This window comes from Mustela erminea, chromosome 2 (genome assembly GCF_009829155.1).
Source record: "Mustela erminea isolate mMusErm1 chromosome 2, mMusErm1.Pri, whole genome shotgun sequence".
NCBI classification, from domain to species: Eukaryota; Metazoa; Chordata; class Mammalia; order Carnivora; family Mustelidae; genus Mustela; species Mustela erminea.
The window spans coordinates 13,718,817-13,744,005 of record NC_045615.1 but is presented as its reverse complement, the minus strand read 5'-3'; the positions used below and the strand labels follow the sequence as shown (position 1 = coordinate 13,744,005).

The 25,189-nt window shown below is 41.7% G+C and overlaps 1 protein-coding gene and 1 long non-coding RNA gene across 6 annotated transcripts in view; one reads left to right on the top strand and one right to left on the bottom strand.

Moving 5' to 3' along the window:
* Window positions 1-5,252, top strand: part of LOC116584255 — a 38,562-nt gene extending 33,310 nt beyond the window's left edge. Inside the window, exons 4-5 of one of the 2 annotated variants that reach the window (XR_004283119.1) lie at window positions 390-544; window positions 2,962-5,252. This is a non-coding gene — a long non-coding RNA (uncharacterized LOC116584255). Of the gene's footprint in view, window positions 1-389; window positions 945-2,961 lie in introns of those variants that run through there. The other variant, XR_004283118.1, reaches the window with a different exon arrangement.
* LOC116584253 (serine protease 52-like) lies at window positions 938-18,894 on the bottom strand. Of its 4 annotated transcripts, none has more exons than XR_004283115.1 (6): window positions 18,783-18,894; window positions 18,108-18,273; window positions 17,772-17,864; window positions 14,442-14,585; window positions 7,068-7,165; window positions 1,150-1,224 (listed from the first exon to the last, which is right to left on the bottom strand). XR_004283115.1 is itself a non-coding variant. In XM_032332282.1 (5 exons), exons 1-5 carry the CDS (start codon window positions 14,150-14,152, stop codon window positions 955-957), a joined length of 924 nt encoding a protein of 307 aa, XP_032188173.1. In that variant the 5' UTR covers window positions 14,153-14,218; the 3' UTR covers window positions 938-954. The 4 variants fall into 4 exon arrangements, 1 of the variants encoding a protein (XP_032188173.1); XR_004283113.1 differs by lacking the exon at window positions 1,150-1,224 and adding an exon at window positions 5,848-6,054; XM_032332282.1 differs by lacking the exons at window positions 14,442-14,585; window positions 17,772-17,864; window positions 18,108-18,273; window positions 18,783-18,894 and adding exons at window positions 4,409-4,551; window positions 5,912-6,153; window positions 14,080-14,218 and having other exon boundaries at window positions 938-1,224; window positions 6,970-7,165.
* Between the last annotated feature and the right edge of the window lie 6,295 nt (window positions 18,895-25,189).

Below are 25,189 nucleotides of genomic sequence, written 5' to 3'. Positions count from 1 at the left end.
ATTCACAGCAAAAGGAATTCTACTTTAGGCAAACTCATAAAAACACCCATATTTTTGAGTACAGCTTTTCCCTCTCTCCTCAAGAATGTGCTTAATTGCCTCAGAAAAGAATGCCATTTATTACCTCTTGTCCAGTTGGAAAAAATTATGCTCATGGGTGATTGCATGAAGGATGGAGGGTCCATCTACACTTTCCGATGGTCCAAAATGTAGTCTTGGACTGTTTTTAGACACTATTTACTAGAACAGTAATTCCTTCGATTTTGCTCTACCCCAATATATTTATCATTTCCTTTTTTGCTTCAGGTTGTTTCTGATGTTTGCCTGCAAAGGTGCCTTAACTACTATAACCCATTCAGCTGTGTGTTTCTTTCCCACTTCATCTCTAGGACATTTCTACTTCAATGATTTCCTGATCCTGAATCAGAGCATTGTTCCACATGACCTCTGAGAATCCAAAGCAGCAGTTAATGGGCTCTGGACCAGGTGGTAGCTATGGAAGCAAAAGAAGGTGAAGAACAGGATCTTTCTGAAGACCAAATCTGTAGGTCTCAGGGATTAGCTATAAATGAAGGAAGAGAGAAGAGTTGGAATGTTATTTTAAGACCAAAAAAGGAGCGGGGGGGGGGGTACTGTTTACTCCTTTGGAAAGAATCTGTGGAAGGATATCTGTTTATAGGAGAGAAAAGAATAGGATTTCTGTTTCAGAGATCCTTGGCATGCTCCTCTCCATGCAAAGGTTCTCCATCCAAACCTCTGTAGAGGCCTTAAGATGAAGTTGGTAACCTGCCTCCAAGTTCCAAGGGAACAATTGGCTCTGCAGTAGGTCGCAGGTGTATTATAAGTATATGACTATTTCAGACACAATTAATTCTATGAGATTCCCTTGTACCCCACCATTGACCTTACTCCAAAAACCGAAGACACTTGGTTTTGAGGCTCTACAGTGTTTAATCACAGGTGTAATAGAAGTATCACAAAATACAGTAACAAGATGGCCCAGGGTGGTTGAAGCAAACTGTACCCAGAGTCTGGCTCATGCATATAAGGCCTTCCTGAGAGCGTGGTCTCCGTGTTAATCCATAACAGATAATTAGACACCTTCGTATACACCCCAGGCTTTTCCTTCTGGCCACAGCCCTCTCCCCAGCTGACAATGCCCAGCTGGAACCATATGCTTTCGTTGTTTTTTTTCTGGCAAACCAGAGGTCCCCCACTGTCACCCTAGGAGAAAAAAGTTGTTTGGGAGTGGAAGGGAAAGTAACAAATTACTTCTATAGCCTATTGAGGTGTGGACAACTGGCACAAGGCAAAAACCATTATAGTGTCTTTTGGTGAGAGGACAGTTTGATTAGACTCTCTAACTGCATGACTATACTCCCAGCCCCATGACTGTCAGACAAAGTGGCAAACAATTTGGTCAAAAACAATGGCAATGAATGATAGTTTGATTTAAAAAAAAAAAAAAGAAGAATATCCAGCAGCAGCAGCAGCAGCAGCAGCAGCAGCATCGAGTCACATGTGTTCATTTTGATGTACCAATGAGTGCTTTTTTTTTTTTTGATATTTCAACACCATTTTTATTTATTTATTTATTTATTTGCCCCTGACATATTTTTTTTAATTTTTTATTTTTTATAAACATATATTTTTATCCCCAGGGGTACAGGTCTGTGAATCGCCAGGTTTACACACTTCACAGCACCAATGAGTGCTTTTTTAATCCATTTACCTCAACACTTTCATTGATTTTCAGAATTCTTACAATTTTCTCACTGACTTTGTACTTTAAATCTACTTTCAGCCAACCCATTTTGGTCTTTCTATATAGTTCATAATAACAGAAAGTAAAAAACAAAAATAAATATCCATTATACCTCATAATAGGTAATTGGCTGAATACAGCAAGTACATAAACTGATATATAAAATGCGAAAGATACAAAAAGTGAGTCAAAATGTTATATTGTGGTTTAAAACATTAAATTTGAAACAATTTATGAATTTTAAAGTATCATGAAAAAGATTGTCAAATAAGGACAAGTAAGGAGAATGGCATCATTGATATGAAAATTGAGGAACACACAATCTTTCAATGCCCCCAAATCTTTAGGCATTTCTTTATTTTAAAATTTTTAAAGTATTGTTGACATACAATGTCATATTAATTTCAGGTGCACAACATAGTCATATGATGATTCTATGTATTATACAGTGACATTAAATGTCACCATACAATGTAATTGTAATTACATTGTAATTACAACATTATTCGCTATATTCTGTATGCTATACTTTTCATCTCTGTGACTTACTAAATTCTATTAAAAATTATGTGCCTTCATCAAAAAAATTAGAAATCTCAGATATGGAAAAAAAAGAAGAAGAATACCCATAATTATATAATTAAGTGAATTTATATATAAACACACATATGATTATATGTGGAAAGACTATTTCAGGAAAGATAAAAGGTAACACTGTAAAAATGGTTTCTCCGGGGAGTGAACAGGACAAGCGTAAGAGGTAAACTTCTGCTTCACTGTACATCCATCTATAACATTTGAATTTTCCCTACCATGCACTCAAATAAATAAATGAAATAAATATCATTTCTAATTCTAGCCATGCAGAGGCAACCCCTTAGTCAAATATAATTGTCCATAACCTTGAGTATGCAAATATGAATATATAGCTGTTATTTATTTTATTATTTATTTTATTATATATTGTTTCACAGCTTAAAAAGACTTATTTTTGAAAATGTTAAGTGAGACACAAAAAAGTTGGAAAGAAGTACCATTCAGTAGTATGACAAAAACCCCAAATCCAAAACAAATAAAACAAAATAAACAAGATAGGGGTTTCTTTGATTTTTTTCTAAACCAGATTGTTATCATGAAAGATCACTGTGCCCATCAGCTAACTTTGAACCAAACTCTTCTTTACCCAATTCTTTGAGGTCATTGGAACGTCCCCTGACCCTTCTTGAAAATGGAGAATTACAATCTCTTCTGTGGAGATGAGGGGATCTACGTGAAGGATATGAGGCAGAACAGCAGCACAGTTAAGACCTTCTATTTCTGAAGCCCAACAGATCTTGGTTTGTATGCCAGGGGGAGCATTTATTTAGCTGAGACAATGTGAAAATTTTCTTCAGCATTTAGGGCTCTGCTTCAATGCTCTTCGATGTGATAATAACTAAATTTCCTGCAACATGGCTGTGTGGATGGAAGGAAACAACACTTCTGATGCCCTGTACTCCCCTGCTATCTGGCAAGCCTATACTCAATAGGAGCTCTCAGCATTTCTGTAGCTGTTGAACTAGCCAAGTCTGGACATGACCAGGCTGGGCTGATGGATTTGAAACCCTGCTCCTACTAGAACCCAAAAGATGGCTCTAATCTCAGAAGACAGAGTGCCTTCCTTAGAATTCTGGGTCTGTAATTTAACTTGCCAATGTATCCTCTGTAGGGCTGTGAGCTTTTCTGATCCTGTTTCCTCATCTGAAATAAACCTGCATCCCAGGGCTAGTTGGCATTTTGTGTATTTGTGAAAGCGATTTGTACACTCCTAAGCACTGAACAGGTGTAAGAGATGGCGATGGAAAAAATTATATTTATAGAATTTACTATGACCATCCTCTGCTCTGAACTGTTTTAAGTGCTTTTGTACATTGACTCACTTAATTTTCACAATAGTCCTTGAAGGTAGGAACTCTTAACATTCCCATTTTACAGATGAGGAAATTTGAAAAAGCACAGGCCTGGAGGTAAGTCACAGGTTGTAAGTAGAGGAGCTGAGAGGGAAGTTATGGGAAACTGCACCCCTAACCACTATCCCACACAGTCTCCCTTTGGTTACAAAGCATCTGTACTGAGCTGAATAACATCCCTTCCAAATTCAAGTCTATCTGGAACCTCAGAATGTGAGCCTATTTAGAAATAGGACTGTTGTAAATGTATTTGGTTAAATTAAATGAAGTCCTACTGGATTAGGGTGGGTCCTAAGCCAATAACTGAAATCCTTAGAAGAAGAGAAAATAGGAGACAGACATATAGGGAGAAGTCAATGTGAAGATTGGGGCAGAAAGTGGAATGATTCACCTACAAGCTGAGGAATGCCACCAATTGCTGGAAACTACCAGAAGTAGGAAAAGGCCAGGAGGTATCCTCCTCTAGAGCCTCCAAAGAGAACATGGCCCTACGGATGCCTTGATTTTGGACTTCTGGCCTCCAGAACTATAAGAGAATACATTTCCATTGTTTGAATCAACCCTGTTTGTGGTAATTTGTTACAGTACCATTAGGAAACTTATCCAGAGGGGGTAGAGGGGAGCAAATTATCCCAGAAATATTTATCAGCCCTCTGTGGCAGTCCCTCTCCAAACAAGGGACAAGCTCCATTACCTGGCAGGCGTCCTTCCCTTCTTCAGCATTCCTAGCACACAGCATGTTCCTGGTGAGCACATACATAACAGAGGAGCACGTTTCCCATTTGACCAGGTCGAGGCTGACTTTGTTTAGCTGTTGACTCATACTTTTCATAGGAACTGACCCAAAGAAGAAGCAGATAGGGAAAGGCCCCTGAGCTCAAAGTGGTCCTTTTGGGCTGAGGTCAAGCACCCATTCACCATCACGTCTTTTCACCTCAGTGACAAAGGAACTACCGTATGGCTTAGAGAACTACCCAAATCTGGACTTAGTAAGGGTAGAGAGGTGTTCAGGAGACACTGAATCCCATCCTCTTTGAATCCAGAGCTCCCCACAACTGGGTAGCTATTAGATCACAGTCTCAGTGTACTCTTCTCACTCTGCAGAAGGTGCTAACTCTGTAGTCCTAAAAAGGTATTTCATGTAAATCCATAAAAAAGTAAAGAAAACTCCTGATGGCAAGTTCTGTCCTGGCGCCCATGGCTCATAAAGATGGATTTAAATCATGTCAGAGCTTCTGAGTAATTCACTGTCTATCTAAGAGGTGAACTTAATACCTAGAATGTTTATTCTCTTAAGAAAGGCTATTTCCCTTTTTGTATATTGTTGAATTCCCAGAGCCTAGAACACTGTCTGGAAGAGGATCAATGAATATGTGCTGAGGGACACAGATGAACTTTAAATTAAGAAGGTGGTCTTTTTTAAAGTTCATGAAAATCTTCCAAGGGTAATTCCCAATGAGGAATTCAAAACAGACTCTGAGATTTGGGACCATGTAGGGATTAATGTATTGTCATTTGTGTGTCTACTTAGAAGAATGACACTGACTGGAATTTTTTTTTTTTTTTGGAATTTTTTTTTCTGTTCTTTAGATTTTAGAGTAAGACACATTTACCAAAAATAATGACAAAAGGGCACAATTTTATGAGTTGGCTGGGTGGAGTGATGGGTGTAGGGTACAGGTTGACTCTATAAGGACAAATTTTTATTCAGTTTGTCCCCTTCTCCTTGGCCTGGATCTGTAGTTTTCAAATATTTGGGCCACCAAACCCTTTGTTACAGGGGATCAGAACTGACACCATCAACTGGAACAGAGCTGCTCTGCTGACATTAGTGTAGGCTTCTTGGAGCCCAGTCCATTTTGCCACTCCTTTGCCCATCAATATGTTTCCCCAAATTCCTCCAAGTCACCCTTGGACTCTAAACACTTCTTCCTCGCCTATCACTGAGTCCTTGTTCAGGGTTTGTGTTCTACAATATGGACATAAAATTTGCTACAAGAACCCAGGAAGGCCAAGGAAGGATGATTCACATGTGGACTGAAGTTAAGGCTCATAATGGGTCTTTAAATAAAAACTGGAAGCTTCCAAACCCACCAGGCAGACTTCCCAGAGCTAGCAGAGCCTTCGGAGTTTACTTTCTCATTTAAAACATCAACCAGGGTGCCATCCCCCACTGGGTTGGGCTGTAGTAACTCACTGGTAATGCCCCATCCAGTCACCCAGCAATTTCGCCAGCTCTCTATGTCAGTGACCTCTGAAAGGCAGATGGGCACTTTCTCGGCATCCAACTTCAACGGAGATTTGAGCAAGAGCAAAGCAATGTCATTATCCAAGAGCCAGCTGTCAAAATAAGGGTGAGTAATTAGCTTGTCCACTTTCATCCTCTTCGATTTCTTGGTGCCAGTGCTTCTTTCACTATGTATAATCTCCAAGTCAGATCTTATGTCAAAACAAAAGAAAGAGAACAAAGAGGTAAGTGGTGGAAGGCAAAAAAGGTGAGCCTTAAGAGAAAATAATTCCACCAGTGTGAGACTGTGATCCTGAGAGCTGGAGGGATGGAGACAGCTGGGGCCATGCACTTGGGCCCTGACTGGGCAGAAGAAGACAGACCCGAGTTCCAGACTTGCCACATTGCCAACCAGCTTTTGCCTTGATGGCCTTTTGGGAAAATTCAATAGTAAATTTTATTAACAACTGTCTGAAAGTCGTGCTATGTACAAGTAACTGAGGGACTTGATCTTGATTTGCAAGAAGGGGTGGACTAGCTATTAACAAACACCTGGGAAGTTTCTCAAAGATATTGATGCATGGACCTGAGCTAAGACAGCATCTCAGGAACTTCTGTCGTGCAGCCGGGCCTGAGACCCTCCCCTTGGATCCCAATCCCTTCTAGGATTCTCGGAATCCATGGTCACTGTCGAGTTCATTTTCTCCCCAAGTAATGCAAATGCTTAGGAAAGTATTTTCCAAAGGTTTGGACCAGGACCACATGCACTTGGCAAGATGCCGAGAAGTCCAAAGAACATTTGTTCTGCCATCTGGGTCCCATGAAATGAGACGCAAAACATCCTAGGAAGAGAACAGTGTCTCTACCACCTGCAAAGTGTGATATTCAATCACACAGGCATATATTTAGCCTCCTGGTATTTCGTTTTGAGACTGACAAACTTGGATGGAGTTTCCAGGAGAATAATAAGGATGTAAGGACAAATATCCTAGCACATCAGTTAAAACAGGTCTGTCTGGAATACTTACTTATGTCTGTTTATGAAGCAGTGGGCCGCAGTTAAAATCCACCACCTGCTCAGGATTGAGCCTCCGCAGATATGTCTCCTGCGGTGAAGAATACTCACCTGCCATGGAAAATCGATAATGTCTGCAGGTTCCCCGCCTACGATTTCCAAAGTTTCTGACTTCTCAGGCCTGCTACTTTTTATTTGGCCACAGGTCACTGAAAGCAAAAAGAAGGAAGAGGGACAAGAGAACCAGGGCTCCACTGTCAAGGTTGGTTGGCTTGGAAGAAACTTAAGTTTAGTGCCCCTTCTTCTTGCCTCCCCAGCACAGATAGCAGTGGCTTAGCCAGGTTAACTAGCACCAGGCGGGAGATCCATCAAACAAGAATGATGCTTCCTAATGCTGGTGAAAGGCATCACATTTGTAATGGTGTGTTTATCGGGAACAATGGCTCCTTCTTTCACCACAGCTTTGCTTTTTGGAAGGGTCTTCCTCTGAGGGCTTGTGGGAAGACACTACCACAAACCCTGGAGCTGGATCTTTTTATTGCCGCTCAGTAAGGAAGCCTAAATGGGAATATTCATTTATTTGAAAATAGGCCTCAGTGTCCTCTGAAAAATAAGGCTGTGGTATGGTACCTTGATATAGACCATAAAATCCTTCTCCTTAGCTCTGGACTTATATTTTCAATTTCTATACCTGGATGACACAGACACCAGAAGTTTTACAGGCAAAGGGAAATTGATCAACCCCTTTCTTCCTGATTGCTGTCCTGTATTTCCTATTGAGATTATTGGCACTGCTTTTCATTTAATTTAATTCTAGGGATTCCAATTGCACCTTAAAAGGAATGAAAATTTTGGCATTTTCTATGTGGTAGGGTTGTTTTGAGATCTTTTGGTGTCTTCTAAATGTCATTTGAGTAATGAGAAAAATAAATATCATAAAATCTAAAACACTGAGTGCTTGCTACTTGCCAGGCACCATTCTGTTTTGCACAAAACAGTTTAATTCTCTGTTAGGGTTAGGACAGCTAGCCAAAACCCAAAAGTTTGTAACTGAACCAAGATTTGAAACTAGGTAGTCTAGCTCCAGAATCTTTTTTCATTACCACTGGGCAAATTGCTTTCTAACTGCTAACTATGCTTATGCATGGGGGAGAAAACACAATGACATTCAAAAATTTCCACAGATATGCATAATATGGAAGTTATACCTATTCAAACCATCTCCACAACACACATCACTACCACCCATGTTACCATCACCAAATATCACCATAGCCACACAACTCCGCCACCACACAACACCAGTACTACATATCCCCACCACGTATTCCCACATCACAGGTTACCACACCACACAACCTTGACACCACACAACACAACATACAACCTCACCACCACATGTCCCCACCATGTCACCCTCATCACACCTCTCATTATTACCACATTTTCCCACAACCAGTGCATGTCACCATCACTACCAAACACCAGCCCTGCTACTGTTTATCTCCGCGTTTGGGTTTCTCTCTTCCAACTTTCCTGGCCCTTCAGCTCCCCAGAAGTACCATGCTCCTTCCCACCCCAGGGCTTTTCTCCATGCCTCTACCAGAAAGACAGGCTCCTATCTCATATGCCCCTCTTTGCTTAATTCCTGTGTATCCCTCACATGTTAATTTAATTCCTGTTTATCCCTATGTACCCTGTGTTTAATTCCTGTGTATCCCTCACATTTTAGCTCAATTATAAAGTCCTTTAAGAAATCTTCCTTGCCTTTCAAGATTACATAAGCTATCCTCCATATAACTTTCTTTCCTGACAACCTACCTTCCACTAACAGCAGAAATTAACTATTTGTGAAACTGCTAAAGTGTATTTCCTCCATTAAATTCTAATCTCTATGAAGGTAAGAAGCATGTTTTCCTAATTTTTGTTTCCTCATTATCTGATTTAGAGACTGGTACGTGGTAGAAACCCAATACATACTTATGAATAAATGGATGGATGGGTGGATAGATGGATGGACAGGGTGGACAGAAAGGTCTCAATATCAGTGGTAAAATCCTTGACATACTAATGACCTGTACAGGTGATCAGGAATTGAGGGACTTTAGTTCAAAATACTGTGTCCACCCCACCCCACACCTAAAGAATTGGCGGTTCTTTGAGTTCCTAAGTCAGAAAGCCTTGGGCAGGGGCAGAATAAGTGGCTCATACAGGTGTCATTTCATTTGAAGATACAAAGAGAATAAGGAGCTGTTGCTTAGGAATATCTTCCTCACCCACATTGCTCCTGTCAAGAAAGACATTTCAGCATTCCCAGTGGAACACCACACACGGCCAGGACCCTGAACCCCAACCTCCAATGAAAATGTTGAGTTTTCAGGGTCAAAAAGGGAATCTTGGAATTAATCTACAATAAAGCAAAGTTGGACCTCTGGGAAATTTTCTAAATACTTAAATAAGATAATGATTTGTGAAAGTTTAAACAAAACTACTGAAGATTAAGATTCAGATTGGATTCATGGTTAAAAATCTCTAATATATCAGTCTTTTTTTTTTTTTTTTAAACATTTTATTTATTTATTCGACAGAGAGATCACAAGTAGGCAGAGAGGCAGGCAGAGAGAGAGGAAGAGAAGCAGGCCCCCTGCTGAGCAGAGAGCCCGATGCGGGGCTTGATCCCAAGACCCTGGGATCATGACCTGAGCTGAAGGCAGAGGCTTTAACCCACTGAGCCACCCAGGCGCCCCTCTAATATATCAGTCTTACAACATAATAACTACTACTTATTGAATACCTACTATGAGTCAGCTTCTGCATTTTGCATATGTGTGAGACACTTAATATTCCCAGAGAAACTCTAAGATATATTTTATTATTCCCATTTTATAGTTGAAGAATTAATCTCTGAGACATCATGTGATTGCCCATGATTATTTAGCTGGTATGGAGCAGATGGGGATTTTTCAGTCACGTGTGTCTGGTTCTGAAGTGTAATTATTTATGCTTCTTGCCCATAGCTTTCACAGTATGTCTATATTTCAACAAAGTCTCTGCTCAATTCTTCGAGAATCTTATTGGCTAAAATGATTGTATGCAATTTGATGACTGCTCTCTAAGGTGAACATCAAACAGGTTGAGACATTATATCCTAAGTATTGGTCTTCAACTCTGTGTGTACCTGCAATTCTGGAGTGAGATTGAGAAAAGATTTCACCTGGAGAGCTAAAACTGACTGGGAGGCAGTGGCTATCTGCAGTCCTCTATGTAAGACAAGTTCAAAGGTGCATCTAAGTGCAACAGAAAAAAAGGACTATGATCTATCAGTAGTTTTTGCTAAATGTCTGGGGATGTTAGATTGGCAGTAGGATACCAAACCAGGCTAGTGCTAATAGATACCTTTAAAATTTAAATGGGTAAAAACTCATCTTAAACCTGGGGAAAAAGTACACAATAAGGCCTAACATGAAACTGAGCAAGAACTAATATTACAAATGAGAGAATTGAGATTGAAAGTTATCTGGCCAGATCTGAATCCTGGGCATGGGCCATCAATATCAGACTCAATAAAAGTCTTGCAACTCCAGATAGAAAAATAATAGATCCAAAGCTCTAGACTGTGAAGGGAGCTTGGAAGTGTTCATATGAAAATATCAACCATAAGATGCTGATAACATGACATCACTGCTAAGTGCTCTACTTCATAGATGGCAGCATTTGTATGGTTGTCAGTTTGGAGCCACACAGGCAAGAATGACATTAACAAATGGAGTATATTCAGAGATGGGTGGCCAACATAAGAAACCTTACAAGAAACATGAAATGAAAGAAGACTCAGAAGGGCCTTCCGACTCTTGCAGGTTTTTCTTAAAGATGAGGTATCAGGGTTGTTCAGCTCCACCATCAGTGGGTAGAAACTACAGATGATATAAAACATCTTATAGAAGTCTAAAACTTCTGCCATATTGTTATATTCCACTTTGTTGGTGTTTGCACAGAATTGAGGCTGATCTGGACAATCTGAGACTGTGCAGGTGAAATTCAGGAAAGTCCAGAGCCCAATTATATATTCTTTGTGTTAAATATTTGCATATTGTTTGTGGAATTTCTCTATAGGGGAACAGGCTACCTGTAGAGTCTTTAGTTTTCTCAAGAAGTGCACTTGTGATGATCACCAGGGATTGTATGGAAGTATTGAATCACTATATGGCACACCTAAAGCTAATATTACACTATATGTTAACTAACTGGAATTTAAATAAAAACTTTAAGAAATGAGGGGATTTAATAAGATTATCTCTAAGGCTCTTTCCCATTTAACACACTGTACTTTTAATTTTTCCTTAAGAGGTATATCACTTCAATTACAATGTTTTAAATGCTTTATTGATATTGAGGTCAGGCTGCCAAACGTCATGCATACTGAAATGTCCATGTATTTCCATAAAATCTCATGCAAATACACTAATTTTTTTTTATATTTTCATATGTTAATGGTTCAACTTTGTTGAAAATTACATAAAATTGGAACTGACTTGAAAAATTAAAGACCTGTGGTTGTGAATTTTAGGAGAATCCCTGGGAGCCCAGGGGGCTCTATTTTCTGTAGATAGAGAACCAAACGAATTTTTGGGTCTGTCAGCACCACAGAGCAAAATTCCTGGGGGTGTTTCAGAGATGTCCCTTTGCAAGTCCCACCTGAACGAAATCACTTCAGACTCTAGATTTTTCCCAAGTGACTGACTGATCCAGACCCAGGGATATGGTCAAGCAGATTAAGATAGCAAGGTCTCATTTCAGCTTTTTAGTCCAAAGTGTTTTCTCTTTGCTCATACTATCAAGCTATCTTAGACAAATAGTCTTTCTCCCTAAAGATTCTACTGATATGTTGGTGACTATGAGAGAACGAGAAGAAGGACCAGAGAGACAGAACTCAAATGTGCAAAACGCACTCTGGTCTTAGCATGAAACTTCCTGATTCTGTCCTAGCTGGCAGGGCACCTGGCGAAGAGGGAAAGAAATGGGTTTTGGAATCAGAAGTTCTGAGTTGCCTGCATTATTTGTTGGCTGTGTGACTTGGAGCCAGTGATTTAACATCTCTAAGCTTCAGTGTTCTCATCTTTAACACAAATATAAGTTAATGTAACATTTCATGTGACATTGATTTAGAGGGATGGCATTTGGCTTCACCCTAATCTGGATCAAGGAGAAAGAGGTCTGAGTTTTGCCCAAAACCCCTGGTGAAATCTGAGGTCATCTCTGGGCAAAATTTTAGTGGGAGAAAGCATTTGCTGGTTGTCTTCCTACATCGATGGTCATATTTATGCTCTTCTGCTAAATCTTCCTGTCCTTCCAAAATCCAAGGCTCAATTCTCAGACCACCTCTCTCTCTTTGCACTTTAGCAAAGTATGTCCTGGGGTATCTCTTGCCAGCTATAACTTTGAATATCATCTTTATACAGAAGATCTCACATTTGACCTCTCAGATCTCTTCACTTAGCCCTCAACTCTTTAACCAACTGCCCTACTCACAAGAATGTCTAAGAGGCACCTCAAACTTAATGTGGCCCAAATAGAACTCTCAGCTTACTTGACCCCAGTAAAGTCAAATCTGCCTTCCTATATGCTTCCCACAGTTATATTTTGCATCTGTTTGCTTAGGCAAGAATATCATCTGGGAGTTATCCTTGACTCCTCCTTTTCTCTGTCTCCTGGCATCCAATGCATCAGCCAGTCCAGTCAGCATTATCAAAAGATATCCAGAAACCAACCACTTCCCTCCATGCCTGCTGCTCTAAACCCATCCAGGCCATCACGCCTTCATACTTACTCACTCTTGCCCCTGCACACATTTCCTCTGCAGCAGCCGGTGTCTCTTTCTCAAGTACCTCTCATTTCTCACTCTCCTGTTTAGACTCTTTGATGGCTTCCCATTGTAACCAGAATAAAATCCCAAGTCCTTCCTCTGCCTTTATAAGGCTCAGCATGATCTGGACCCCACTGGTCCCTCTGAGCCCATCTCTCTTCAGTGACCCCTTCCCATTCACTCTGTCTGCCCCATCAATCTGTATGCCTCCAAAACATACTGAGCTCATTCACTGCACAGGGCCTTTGCACTTGCTGTCACATCTGCTTGGAAATATGTCTCCTTCTTATCAGATGGCTCTCAAAGCCTTTTTGAGGTTTACTGGAAGCCTTCCTGAGACCACCTACTAGTAGAGTCTCAACAACCACCTACAGGCCTTCCATCATATAAGCCCATATAAGCCCATTTAATAAGAACTGAAATTAACTTATTTACTCATTTTATATGTTTAATATGTTCTTCCCCTCATTAGATAGTAAAACTATGCTGACTATGCCTGAGCATAGGTAATGAATATGCCACTCTGTTATAAACCAACTCCTAAAACAACTCCTGGCACATGGTAGAGGTTTATAATATTTTTCAACCAAAAACTGACTGAACATAACACAAGTCTCCAAAAATTCTTAGAACCCAGGGGGAATCCATAGTAGCTATTAATACACTGCCTTCATTATAGTTATATCATGTTACTGTTTTGCATTAGGCCAATAAGGCTCTACATGATCCTTCAGAATGTTTTCAAAGAGAAAGCAGCCTTACTCATGACCTTAAAGCTGTAGGAATGTGGCTAGTTTCAAATCCAGATTGATGGCTGGTTACCCCTCTCAAAGGCTGATTACCCCTCTCAGCCATCCACTATGGAAAACTCTGGGACCTAACATACACATAAAATACACACATGCATGCATACACACACACACAGAGACACAGACAGACTGACAGACGCACACACACACACACACACACACACACCCCAGTCTCCTCTACATACTCCACATATAAATTCAAAGTTGAAGATGTTGTGGGAGCAATGATCTGAAAGTCTGGTCCAGGTGCCTCGGAGGGCATCAGATTCACTTTAAGGACTTAATAAAAGTGCAGTTCCCTGGATCCCCCCCCACACACACACACACTGAGCTGTGGAATCAGCATCCTAGAACGTGACCTTTTGAACAAGGTCCCCAGGTGATCCTCCTGCACCCCAGTGAGCAAGGGCCCCAGTGAGGCACAGACACAAAAACACCATGAGCCACCTACATGCTAGGGAGCTGTGTATCCAGGGCAGCAGCAGGGCAACCAGCAGCAGAGTACTGCTTTTCCATCCCTCCATCCTTTCATTGGCCCTGGTCTTTACTCAGGTCAATAGAAAGCCTTCGGGTGAGACTGTACAAATTCATTTCAGTGGGACCAAATCTGAGTTTTGCTCTGTGTGCCTACTATCTCACAGCCTGACCATCAGGGTCACAATAGAGCATTGGGTGAAGCAGCCATGGTCCAGACAAAGCAGCCAAGTGGCATCCTGCCTCCAGGACCGGATGATTTCCATGAGCCAATCCTCTGGGATGTGGAGGTTAGTTTGGAACTGGGGGCAGGGGCAGGAGAGTATGAGGCCTCCTTACCAGTTGGGATCCTAAGTCAAGGCATCTCAGGTTCACTAATGTTTCAGGACAAAAGAGCTGAAGCCACTCCCTAGGAGAAAGGATCCGAGGCTTCTGGTCCAAATAGCTCAGGTGATACAGTAGAGCGAGGATAGCCTCAGACACCTAAATAAGAGAACTCGCATCACCTGGGGAACCTAAGAGGAACTACTGAACTTTGAGCCTCAGATTACTCCTCTGCACAATAGCGATAACAATGATACAACATTATATTGTTGGGAGGATTAATGAGATAATGTGTGTATCTTAGCATAGGACCTGGCAAATACCAAGCCCATGATTTTAATTCTCTACTAATATCATTTCTACTGATGTCTTCTCTCTACTAATTGCATCTCCACAGGCTCCGGCAAAGGAGGGTACATTGACCAGCACTGTATAAAGCAAGACCTGCATAAAGTACATCTCTATGCAGGGTGGCTTTCATTGATACAGTTCATTCACTTGTTCAATAGTTTAGCTAGCATTTTATGCAGCACTTTCTACATGACAGGCTTGTGACATGATGCAAAGATGAACAATATTTGTTCTCTGTCTCCTAGAAGCTCTTACCCATCTGGGAGAGGCATGTGACCAAAGACATCAACAATACAGTGGCATAAGTGTATCACTGTGAACCGTAGAGAGGTGTCCAACCCAATCTGGGAGGAACATGTGTATGTGGTGGATGGTGGAAAGAGGCTATTAGGGAAGATTCTCCAGAGAAAATAAGCTCTGTCTGGGCTGAGTCAGGCTACAAAGAGAAATGGTATTAAGGATGGACAGACAGGCATTTGTTATGGGTTGACTGGTGTCTTTCCAAAAGTCATCATTTGAAGTCCCAAACCACAGTACCTTAGATTGTGACCTTATCTGGAAATAGAGTTGTTGCAGATACAATTAGTTAAGATGAGGTTGTCCTAGAGCAGGGTTGGTCCCTAATTCAATATCACTGATGTCCTTGTGAAAAGGGAAAACTTGGATACACACATACACAGGGAGAACACCAAGTGAATATTAGAGTTAGGCTGCCACAAGACAAGGAACTACCCAAAGCTAGGAGAGAGGCCTGGAACAGATCCCTCCCTAGTACTTTCAAGGGAGCATGGCTTCCTGACACCTTGATTTTGGACTTTTGGCCTCCAGAACCCCAAACAATAAATTTCTGTTCTGAACTACCCAGTTTGTGGTACTTTGTAATGGCAGTCCTAGGAAACTAATGATGGCATTCTAGATGGGCATAAAACATGTGCAAAAATACCAAGGTGTATGGGAACTACAGGATCTCTTTTTTTTAAGATTTTCTATTTTTTATTTTTAAAGATTTTATTTATTTATTTGAGGTGGGGGAAGGTAGAGGGAGAGGGAAAAGCAGGTTTCCCACTGAGCAGGGAACATGATGAAAGGCTCGATCCCAGGACTCTAGAATCATGACCTGAGCTGCTTAACCAACTGAACAACCCAGACACCCCAAGATTTATCTATTTATTTTAGAGAGAGGGGGAGAGAGAGAGAGAGAGAGAGATCATGAGTGAGCGGGGCAGAGGGAATGCAAGAGAGATTCCCAAGCAGACTCCTCACTGAGTGCAGACCCTGATGCAGGGCTTGATATCAGGAGATCACTGCCTGCGCTGAGACTGAGTCAGACGCTTAACATACTGTGCCACCCAGGTGCACCCTATGGGAACTTTCAAGTTAAACCATATATAATTGCTGTTTTAGTAGCTCCAAAATAGTCTTAATATTGGCAATTTCAAATGGTACACTAAAACATTGAGCTGGAATAATGTACAATTTTGAGCAGGAGAAAGAGGGCAATTTATTGAATAAAGCTCAAATCTAAATAAACAGTCTTCCCTACTATGCAGCCACTGAATAATTCTCAAAAGAAATCACCATGCATATGACAGGTATATGGGGAGCAAGGATTATTACTAAAGACTGGCAAGGAGCTGGAGATGTAAACATTCTCCAAAATTCTATACATAATGGATTTCCATTTCAGGGGAAATGACTATAGACATTTTTCTTTGCCTGACTGTCTTGAGGCTTTAAAATTTATCTTTAAAACTCTTGGAAATATCCCGTCAGAATAAGAAAAAGGCAGATGAAATATTAGGAAGTTAGTTCATGTTATTGGGTATAGACTTTTCACACAATAAGCATTTACAATACTTCTCATAGCTGTAAGCAAAGCATCAGAATTCATCCACTTAGCTCATATTTTTCTATGCTAGAAGGGGGCCTGAAATGGGAGAGAAAGCCTCCTCACTGCTGTTCTTTGGAAAACAGCATGAAGTTGAATTTCATTGAGGCTATAAATGTTTTCATCCTTTGGGGCCCTGGAGAGCTTGTGTGTATGAGGTGGAACAGGGCAGAAATAAATCCCAGTGTCACCCACAATCCTGCTCAACTTAACCACACCATGTCCATGGCTGGTCCCGGAGTCCAGAACAAGAAAACACAGCATATACATTATCTACTTAGACCCCAAAGAATCCCCAAATCGCCCAGCACATCAGTAGGTGAATTCACACTTTTATCAAAACACCATTATATGAAGACGTGTCCGCCATAAAGTCTCACAATATTTATAGTAGCTTCATTCATAATTGCTAAAAACTGATAAACCTTACACGTCCTTCCTCAGGTGAATGGATAAAACTGTGATCCAGACAAGAGCACCACTATTCAGCAAAAACAAAAACAAAAACAAAAACAAAACAAAAACACAAAAACACAAAAAACCCCATATATACATGCAACAACGTGATCTCAGATTCATTATGCTAACTTGAAGAAGCCAGACACAAGACACTACACTCTGTATGATGCCATTTAGATGGAATTCTGGAAAAGACAAAGAGCAGGCTGAGAGAACATATCAGTTGTTGTTAGGGACTGAAGTTTGGGGAAGGGGATGGGTTACTAGGGGCAAGGGGAACTTTTTTGGGAAGGATAGGAGGTTTCTGTGTCTGGATTGTGGCGGTGGTTACACAGCTGTTGGTATTTGTCAGGATTCATAATACCATACAGCTTAAAAAGGTGAATTTGCTAAATAAATATAAATTATACCGAATAAATCAGAGGTTTTTTTTTTTTTTTTTAAAAAGCCATAAAAGTCTTCGAAAAAGCCACTGATGTGAACCATAAAAGAATTGCCCAGTTTGTTGAAGGCCTTTTTGCTGTGACTTCAAGGGCCAAACTTGTGGGGGGGGAAATCATCTTTTAATACTGTGTTAGTCTGCTCCAGCTGCCATAACAAAATGCCGCAGACTGGGTGGTTTATGCAACAGGAATTTATTTTCTCACTGTTCTGGAGGCTGCGAGTTCAAGATCAAGGTGCCAGATTATTCAGTTCCTGGTGAGGGCCTTCTTCCAGGCTTGCACAAGGTCAGCTTCTCACTGTGTCCCCACATGGCCATCCACAGTGAGTGTTCACGGAGGGAGGAAGAGATTCAGAGAGACAGAGTGAGAGAGAGCACACACTCTGGCCTCTCTTCTTATAAAAACACTAATCCTACAACACCAAGGCCCCAGCCTTATGACCTCGATTAACTTTAATTCTTTATGTAATTATGCCTTATTTACTTATTGGGCTCCATCACCAAATACAGCCACACTGGAGGCCAGGGCTCCTACATATACCTTTTTGGACCGTAACACACAGCAGACAGGACACTCCGGTGTCCCCGAGGCCGCAGTACCCATCGGGGTTCTTGCTCGGGTACTGTTGATGGTAATCCTCCACGTAGTAGGTTTGTCCCTCCCGAATGTCGGTCGTGATCAGATCAAAGCCGTGCTCCGAAAGAACCTGGGGAGAGAAAGGTGCCGTGAGGACTGGCTGCTGGGCAGAGGGGGTCTGAAGGAGGGCTGTGGGGTCAGGCCGTAAGGGAGGCAGACGCCGGCGGCTTGGGGTACCGTGGGTCGTTGTGGGCGCGGGCTCTGCTGCTTCCCCGCTGGGTTATTCTGGGCAAGCTCCTACTGCCCTGAGACTCAGGTGACTGGGGCTGAAATCCAGTTTCCTGACTCTGTAACTTGCGTTCTACCCATGACACAGCGCTGCCCCCGGAGCAGGCTGGGAGCCTTGGTTTTGGCCCTGGGGGGTCTGTGTGGAAAGGACGCCAGGGTTTCCCAAGGGAAACAGCAGGAACATGTGGTTCCCTGGCTGTCCTGGGAAGAAGGGGCCTTCCTGAGGGCACTCCAGCAGGGCTGCGGTAGGAGGGGCTGGAGGGGCTGGGGTAGGATAGGAAGGGAGGGCTGCGGCCCAGCCCAGTGCTGTCCTCTCTGCTGCCAGCTCAGAACAGGCCCCCTGCCACTCACAGGCTGGACCGAGGAACCCCGCTGTGGTTCTAGGGAGCTCGGGCCCTGCCAGGGGACCTTGAAGAGCACGGGGTCCCCTGGGTCTCTGCTCTGCCACTCCAGACCCGGGAGCCCTCCTCTGACTGAGGTCAGGGGAGGTCGTGGCCTGAGGGCCTTTGTGGGTTTATCACCGCCCTCTGTGACCTACTTTAATGCCTGGTGGCATCTGCTGCCAGAGAAAGAAACAGACACGGTAAACACAAGTGGGGGAGGAGAGCAGAGCTATTTGGGGCAGGAGACAGATTAAGAAATAGACGTTGTTCCCCGTGGATCTTAGCCCGTTTCCTTTCCCTTCTGGATTTCAGCTGTGCCCTAATTCTTTCTTGTTGCAGGCTGCTCGGAACATTTGGGCACAAGGCTACAGAGATTCAACCCAGGGGTTTGCAGATTCCATTTTGGACAGGGGCGCAAGATGGGTCCTCGGACTTGTTTTTCCATGAGGGAACTACCTGTTTGCTGATAGCTCATCTGTTAAGAGGGGTGGACGAAGTCTTTGTGTTCCCCATCCTTCCACTGCTGGACCTGCCACTGAGCACTCCCCTAACTCAGAGTTTCCATGCAGGCCTCTGAGGGCTCTAAAGCTGCAGGCCCCAGGGTGAAGGGAGATAACCCTGAGTGTATCAATTAGGGAGGGTCCAGAGAAGGAAACAGAATTCTCCTCAGGAAGTTCGAATAAAAGTACTTTAGTGAAAGGACTAAGAAAGAGTTATGGGCATCTTTAAAAGACCCATATGTAGAAGGCATTCCAGGCAACAGAAGGTAAGACAAGGAGAGAAAATATACTTACTGGAATCCACCAAGAATAGCAGGTGTGGAGGAAGGGCACCAAGCAGGCACGGAGTCAAGGAGGGTCTCCACCACTGGCAGCACAATGTCTGAATGGGAAGGGACAGGGAGGAAATACCTCCAAGCTCCCTCACCTCCTGCCTGTACCTTCTGTCAGTATCAGTATCTCACACTGCTGAGGGCAAGCCAAGTAACATTCAGTGTCTCAGCTGACTTCGGTCCCTAGGAACCGGCCTACCTGACCCAGGGAAGGGCATCTGCAGTAGGGAAATGGGGGGGAACAAATGGAAATTAGCTATATGGAATCATCTAGTGCTTATCCCAGAGAATGGAACTGAAAGCTATAAGGCACTCTTATCTTAGGGCTGATAAAGATATCAGGCTACTCATTAAGCTTTTTCATGTACAGTATACTGTGCTCAGGGCTTTGCCAGTGTTATCTCACTTAACCCTTATAGCAAGTATCTGAGAAAATGACTCTTGTTTTCCACATTCAGTAGATCAACATGCCAAATATTCTATGTTGATATTGGGTACCCTCTCTGCCTTTCTAAACTCCCCTAAAAATTATAGAAGCTGAAAGCTCGGGGGTACATTTCTGAGAATTCCAGCAGCTTTCAAATTTGGAACCGTAGCCAAGTTTCAGGAAGCAGAGAACAGGGAGAAACCATTATTTTCCAATAGCAGCTAAGTGCAGACACACAGATTTTAGCAGATGACAGTTGTGAGGTTCTTGCCATTATCTTTGAGTATGTTCCTGCAAATGGCCACTCTAATGCTGAAGAGAGTAAGATCATTAGCAGTGGGTTCCCATGATTTTTGAAGTTTGTTAAACTCTGAAAAGCAAGCAACTTTTTCCTGACTTTTGCACTCTCTGTAAGCATCTGTTTTTATACCCTAAATCTCCTTCTACTTGAGATACATTGTGCTTTCTGTTATCCTGATAGAATATTGTTGGATATAGTATTTGGTGCTAAAAGTAATTCCAGGGAGTTCAACTACAAAGATGGGAATCTATTTATTGTCAGACCTGGTTTGATGTGCAGACAGTAATGACTTTGTCACTGGCAGAAAATGGGATTCTGGCACCAAGGAAGTGTTGAAAAAGAAAAACAAACCTGAGGGCATCATGTTGCCTGATTTCATGCTATATTACAAAGCTATAATCATCAAGACAGCATGGTATTGATATAAAAACAGACACATAGATCAATGGAACAGAATAGAGTCTCCAGAAATGGACCCACAATTCTATGGTAAACTAATTTTTGACAAATCGGGAAAAAATATGGAAAAAAGACAGCCTCTTCAAAAAATGGTGCTTGGAAAAGTGGACAGCCATATACAGAAGAATAAAACTGAACCATTCCTTTACACCATTCACAAAGATAAACTCTAAATGGATGAAAGACCTCAATGTGAGACAGGAATCCATCAAAATCCAAGAGAACACAGGCAGTAATCTTTCTCTTCAACATTGGCCACAGCAACTTTTTTCATGACACGTCTCCAAAGACAAGTGAAACAAAAGCAAAAATTTGTTTCCCTTCCCCAAATTTGATGAACTTTGGGGACTTCCTCAAGATAAAAAGGTTCTGCATAACAAACAGGCAACAGAACTAAGAAGCAACCCACAGAATGCAAAAAGATATTTGCAAATGATATTACAGATAAAGGGCTGGTATCCAATTTCTATTAAGAACTTCTCAAAGTCAACACCCAGAAAACAAATGATTAAGTCAAAAAAATGGACAGAAGACATGAACAGACTCTTCTCTAAAGAAGACATACAAATGGCTAACAGACACATGAAAAAATCTTCAACATCATTAGCCATCAGGGAAATTCAAATCAAAACCACAGTGAGATACCACTTTACACTAGTTAGAATGGCAACAATTAACAAGGCAAGAAACAACAAATGTTGGTGTGGATGTAGAGAAAGGGGAATCCTCTTACACTGTTGGTAGGAATTCAAGCTGGTACAGCCACTCTGGAAAACATATGGAAGTTCCTCAAGAAGTTAAAAATACAGCTACCCTATGAGTCAGCAATTTCACTACAGGGTATTTATCACAAAGATACAAATGTAGTGAAAAGAAGGGGTACATGGACCCCAATGTTCATAGCAGCAATGTCCATAATAGCCAAACTATGGAAGGGGCTGAGATGCCCTTCAACAGATGAATGGATAAAGAAGATGTTGTCCATATATACAATGGATCAGAAAGGATGAATACCCACCATTTGGATCAAGACAGATGAAACTGGAGGGGATTATGCTAAGTGAAATAAGTAAATCTTGAAAAAGCAATTATCATATGGTTTCACTCATATGTAGAATATAAGGAATAGCACAGAAGACATTAGGGGAAGGAAGGGAAAACTGAAGGGTGGGAAATCAGAGGGGGAGACAAACCATGAGGTACAACAGGCTCTGAGAAACAATCTGAGGGTTTCAGAAGGGAGGGGGTTCGGGGAATGGGGTAGCCCAGTGATGCATATTAAGGATGGCATGTGTAGTAATGAGCACTGTATTATACACAAACAATAAATCACTGAACACTACATCAAAAACTAACATAACACAATAAAAAAAACCCTACTGCTGGGATGATAACATAAAAGATTTAGCATATATAACAATAAGAGCACACAGAATAGAGGCAGGAATGGAGCTGTACTGGAGGGAGGATTCAACACCAGACAGTGATGTTAATCCAGAGGAAGAAATAAAAAGTACTCAAAGCAATTTAAAAAGTGAGATTCTGGGAGCTCATGGTATGCAATGTCAAAACACCTTCTCGAGTTATTACTTGCCTTCCCTGGAATCAGTTACCTATTAAGAGAGATCAGGTGGCTTTTGCAATAGAATACTCTGGTGGAAGAGATAAGTACTAGGACTACAGCAATGGACAGCTTACAGAAAACGAACCCAACAATCTTGGGGCTTTTCAACTCAAAGGTATTATCCAAGGGACAGAGAAGCTTCTACAATTGCACTAAAAGAATCCCATATCTATTGTATCAAAAATCCAACCCAAAGTAGCTCCTGTAGGTGGCAGAATTACAACACAACTTCAATTCACAGCTTCTTTAGAGGCTCACATAAAAGTGATTAATTGGGAAAGAAGGTGACCAAGAAACCTGCAATAGCATATTTGGATGGATTAAGATTAATCAGTGTATTTTAAGACCCCAAATCCCACTGAGCTTTCCATCCTGTCAGAGGCAGCCCTCTACCTCTTTCTTGGAAGGTCTGTCTTCCCTTGCTTGAAGACTATAATGACTTGGCTGAAATAGTCACTTTTCCCAGGTGATGCTGATTCTCTCAACACACTCCTACCACACCTCTCATAGGAGTCAAAACTAAAAGTAGAGTCATTCTGATCGACTTTGTAGGGGATCAGTTCAAATCTGACCCAAAAAGTATATGCATTAAAAGAACTATATTCTAATGTATGAGAATGAATTATGACCGGGTTAGGTGAGGGGTAAAGTAAAATGTGATTAGGCCAAATTTACACATAAGAGAAATTCCGTATTTAAATGAGTTAGCTGAAGCAGCTGGAAATGACTGACAAATAATGTCCTACCTGAAATGAGATTCCTTTGTGGAGTCTAAAAGAAGGAATCCAAAGCCTTGGATAAGACTGTCAGAATGGATTTATTAAATGTGACCTTCTCACCCACCCTCTAACTCTATCCCTCAGATGAGTCCCAAGGACACTGTGTTAGATTAGGCATTGAAAAATCATTACCGAGAGGCGCATCAGCATTCTTAAAGTACCCTGTCGTGACCGTCATCTGCAGGCTGAGGATGATGTGACACACAAACAAAGATTGGGGGAAGATTGACTACACTTGACCTCTTCTTTTGTGGAATAGACAACAATTTTTTTTAAATCATAGTAATAGACGTTTATTTTGTATACAGATGTGACCACTTTGCCCACATGCTTTTGCTACCCCATCACACATAACTTACTAAATGCTATTATTCATCATATGGTTTTCCAATTGGCATAACTTCTGACCTGCTGGTTATAATGCAATAGAAGTGAGGCAATAAGCTGATGTCCATGAGGTTCACTGATCTTACCCTGCATCTTACCATTCAGGAGCAGCATGTCTTCTAGAACAGACGGATGGCCTATTGAAGGTTCCATAGCCGAGCCTGTTGTGTTTAACAATATATGAGGTTGGAAAGCTCTTTTACAAAGAACGGAGTATATTAAGAACCTGAATTCAATAGATGGTGCCATGTTTTCTCCCATGGCTAGAAAACAGGTTTGTAAATCAAAGGATAGAAATGGGACTGGTTTCAATTACTATTCACCTAATGATCCATTCAAAAATGTTTTACCCCATTTTACCACAACTTTGAGCTTTGAAGGTTTAGCGGTCTTGGTTTCCAAAGGAGGGTTGCTCCTTCCAAGAAATGCAATGGATCTATTGACCTGTGGGTTGAGACTGCTACCAGCCCATTTGGAGCTCCCCATGCCATTGAACCAATAAACTAAGGAGTTAAGATGCTGACTGAAATGACTGACACTGCTCATCAAGAGAAGAATTTTACTGCAAGTAGACTTTAGACAGGAAGGAGTCCATGAAATCTTCCAGGGATGCTCTTAGTATTTCATTATCCCAAAGGAGAAACTGAAAACTATAACAACTCAACATAGGCAAAACCACCAATAGCTCAGAAATGAAAGTTTGGGTCATATCACCAAGTAAAGAGCCAGAATCAGCTGAGCTTCATTCAAGTTGGATGAAGGAGTTCATACACACCAGCCATGGCTCCAGTTTTTTACTCAAGAACTGTAGCAGCTGCCCATATTTTCTTGTTTGTGTATACCAATTTCCTTTTTTTCCTTCCCACCAACCTCCTGTTGGTGGTCATTAAATTTATTATTCAGTCTTTTTTTAAAAAAAGATTTTATTTATTTGAGAAAGGGAGAGAAAGCATGAATAAGGGAGAGAAGCAGAGAAGAGGGACAAGCAGACCCCTTGCTGAGCAGGGAACCTGATGGAGGGCTCAATCCCAGGACCCTGGGACCATGACCTGGGCCAGAGGCAGACATATAACTGACTGATCCACCCAGGTGTCCCTATTATTTAGTCTTTAGATACAAGATTGGGATGGCCAAGGAGCTGAACCATTCAGATCTGCTTCGGGAGAAGCTGTTGCAAGAGTGTAGTTGGTAACAACTTTCAGCTGCTGCTCCTTTGGATCCATCAGGCAGTCAAGCCAAGAACACTCTTTTCTTGGGCTGCATCCAGGCAATGATTGAGAGTCACAGGCAGAGGGTACTAGAGCAGGTCCATTATTATCCAACATGGCAATCTTTGCTCAGGAGCTCACATCAGTTTGATCAAGGCTTTCTCAGGTCTGCACTGGGGTTTGAAGATGCCCTGCATACTGCCACTTACCTGCATTTTAGTCTTCCTAAGCATTTCCCCCAATAAATCCCTTTTATATATAATTCTTAGTATCTACTTCTTGGAGGATCTAAAGTGACATAAAGACACAAGTGGGAATTCCTGAAAGAGGAATGGTTATCACCCAGAGATGGATATTG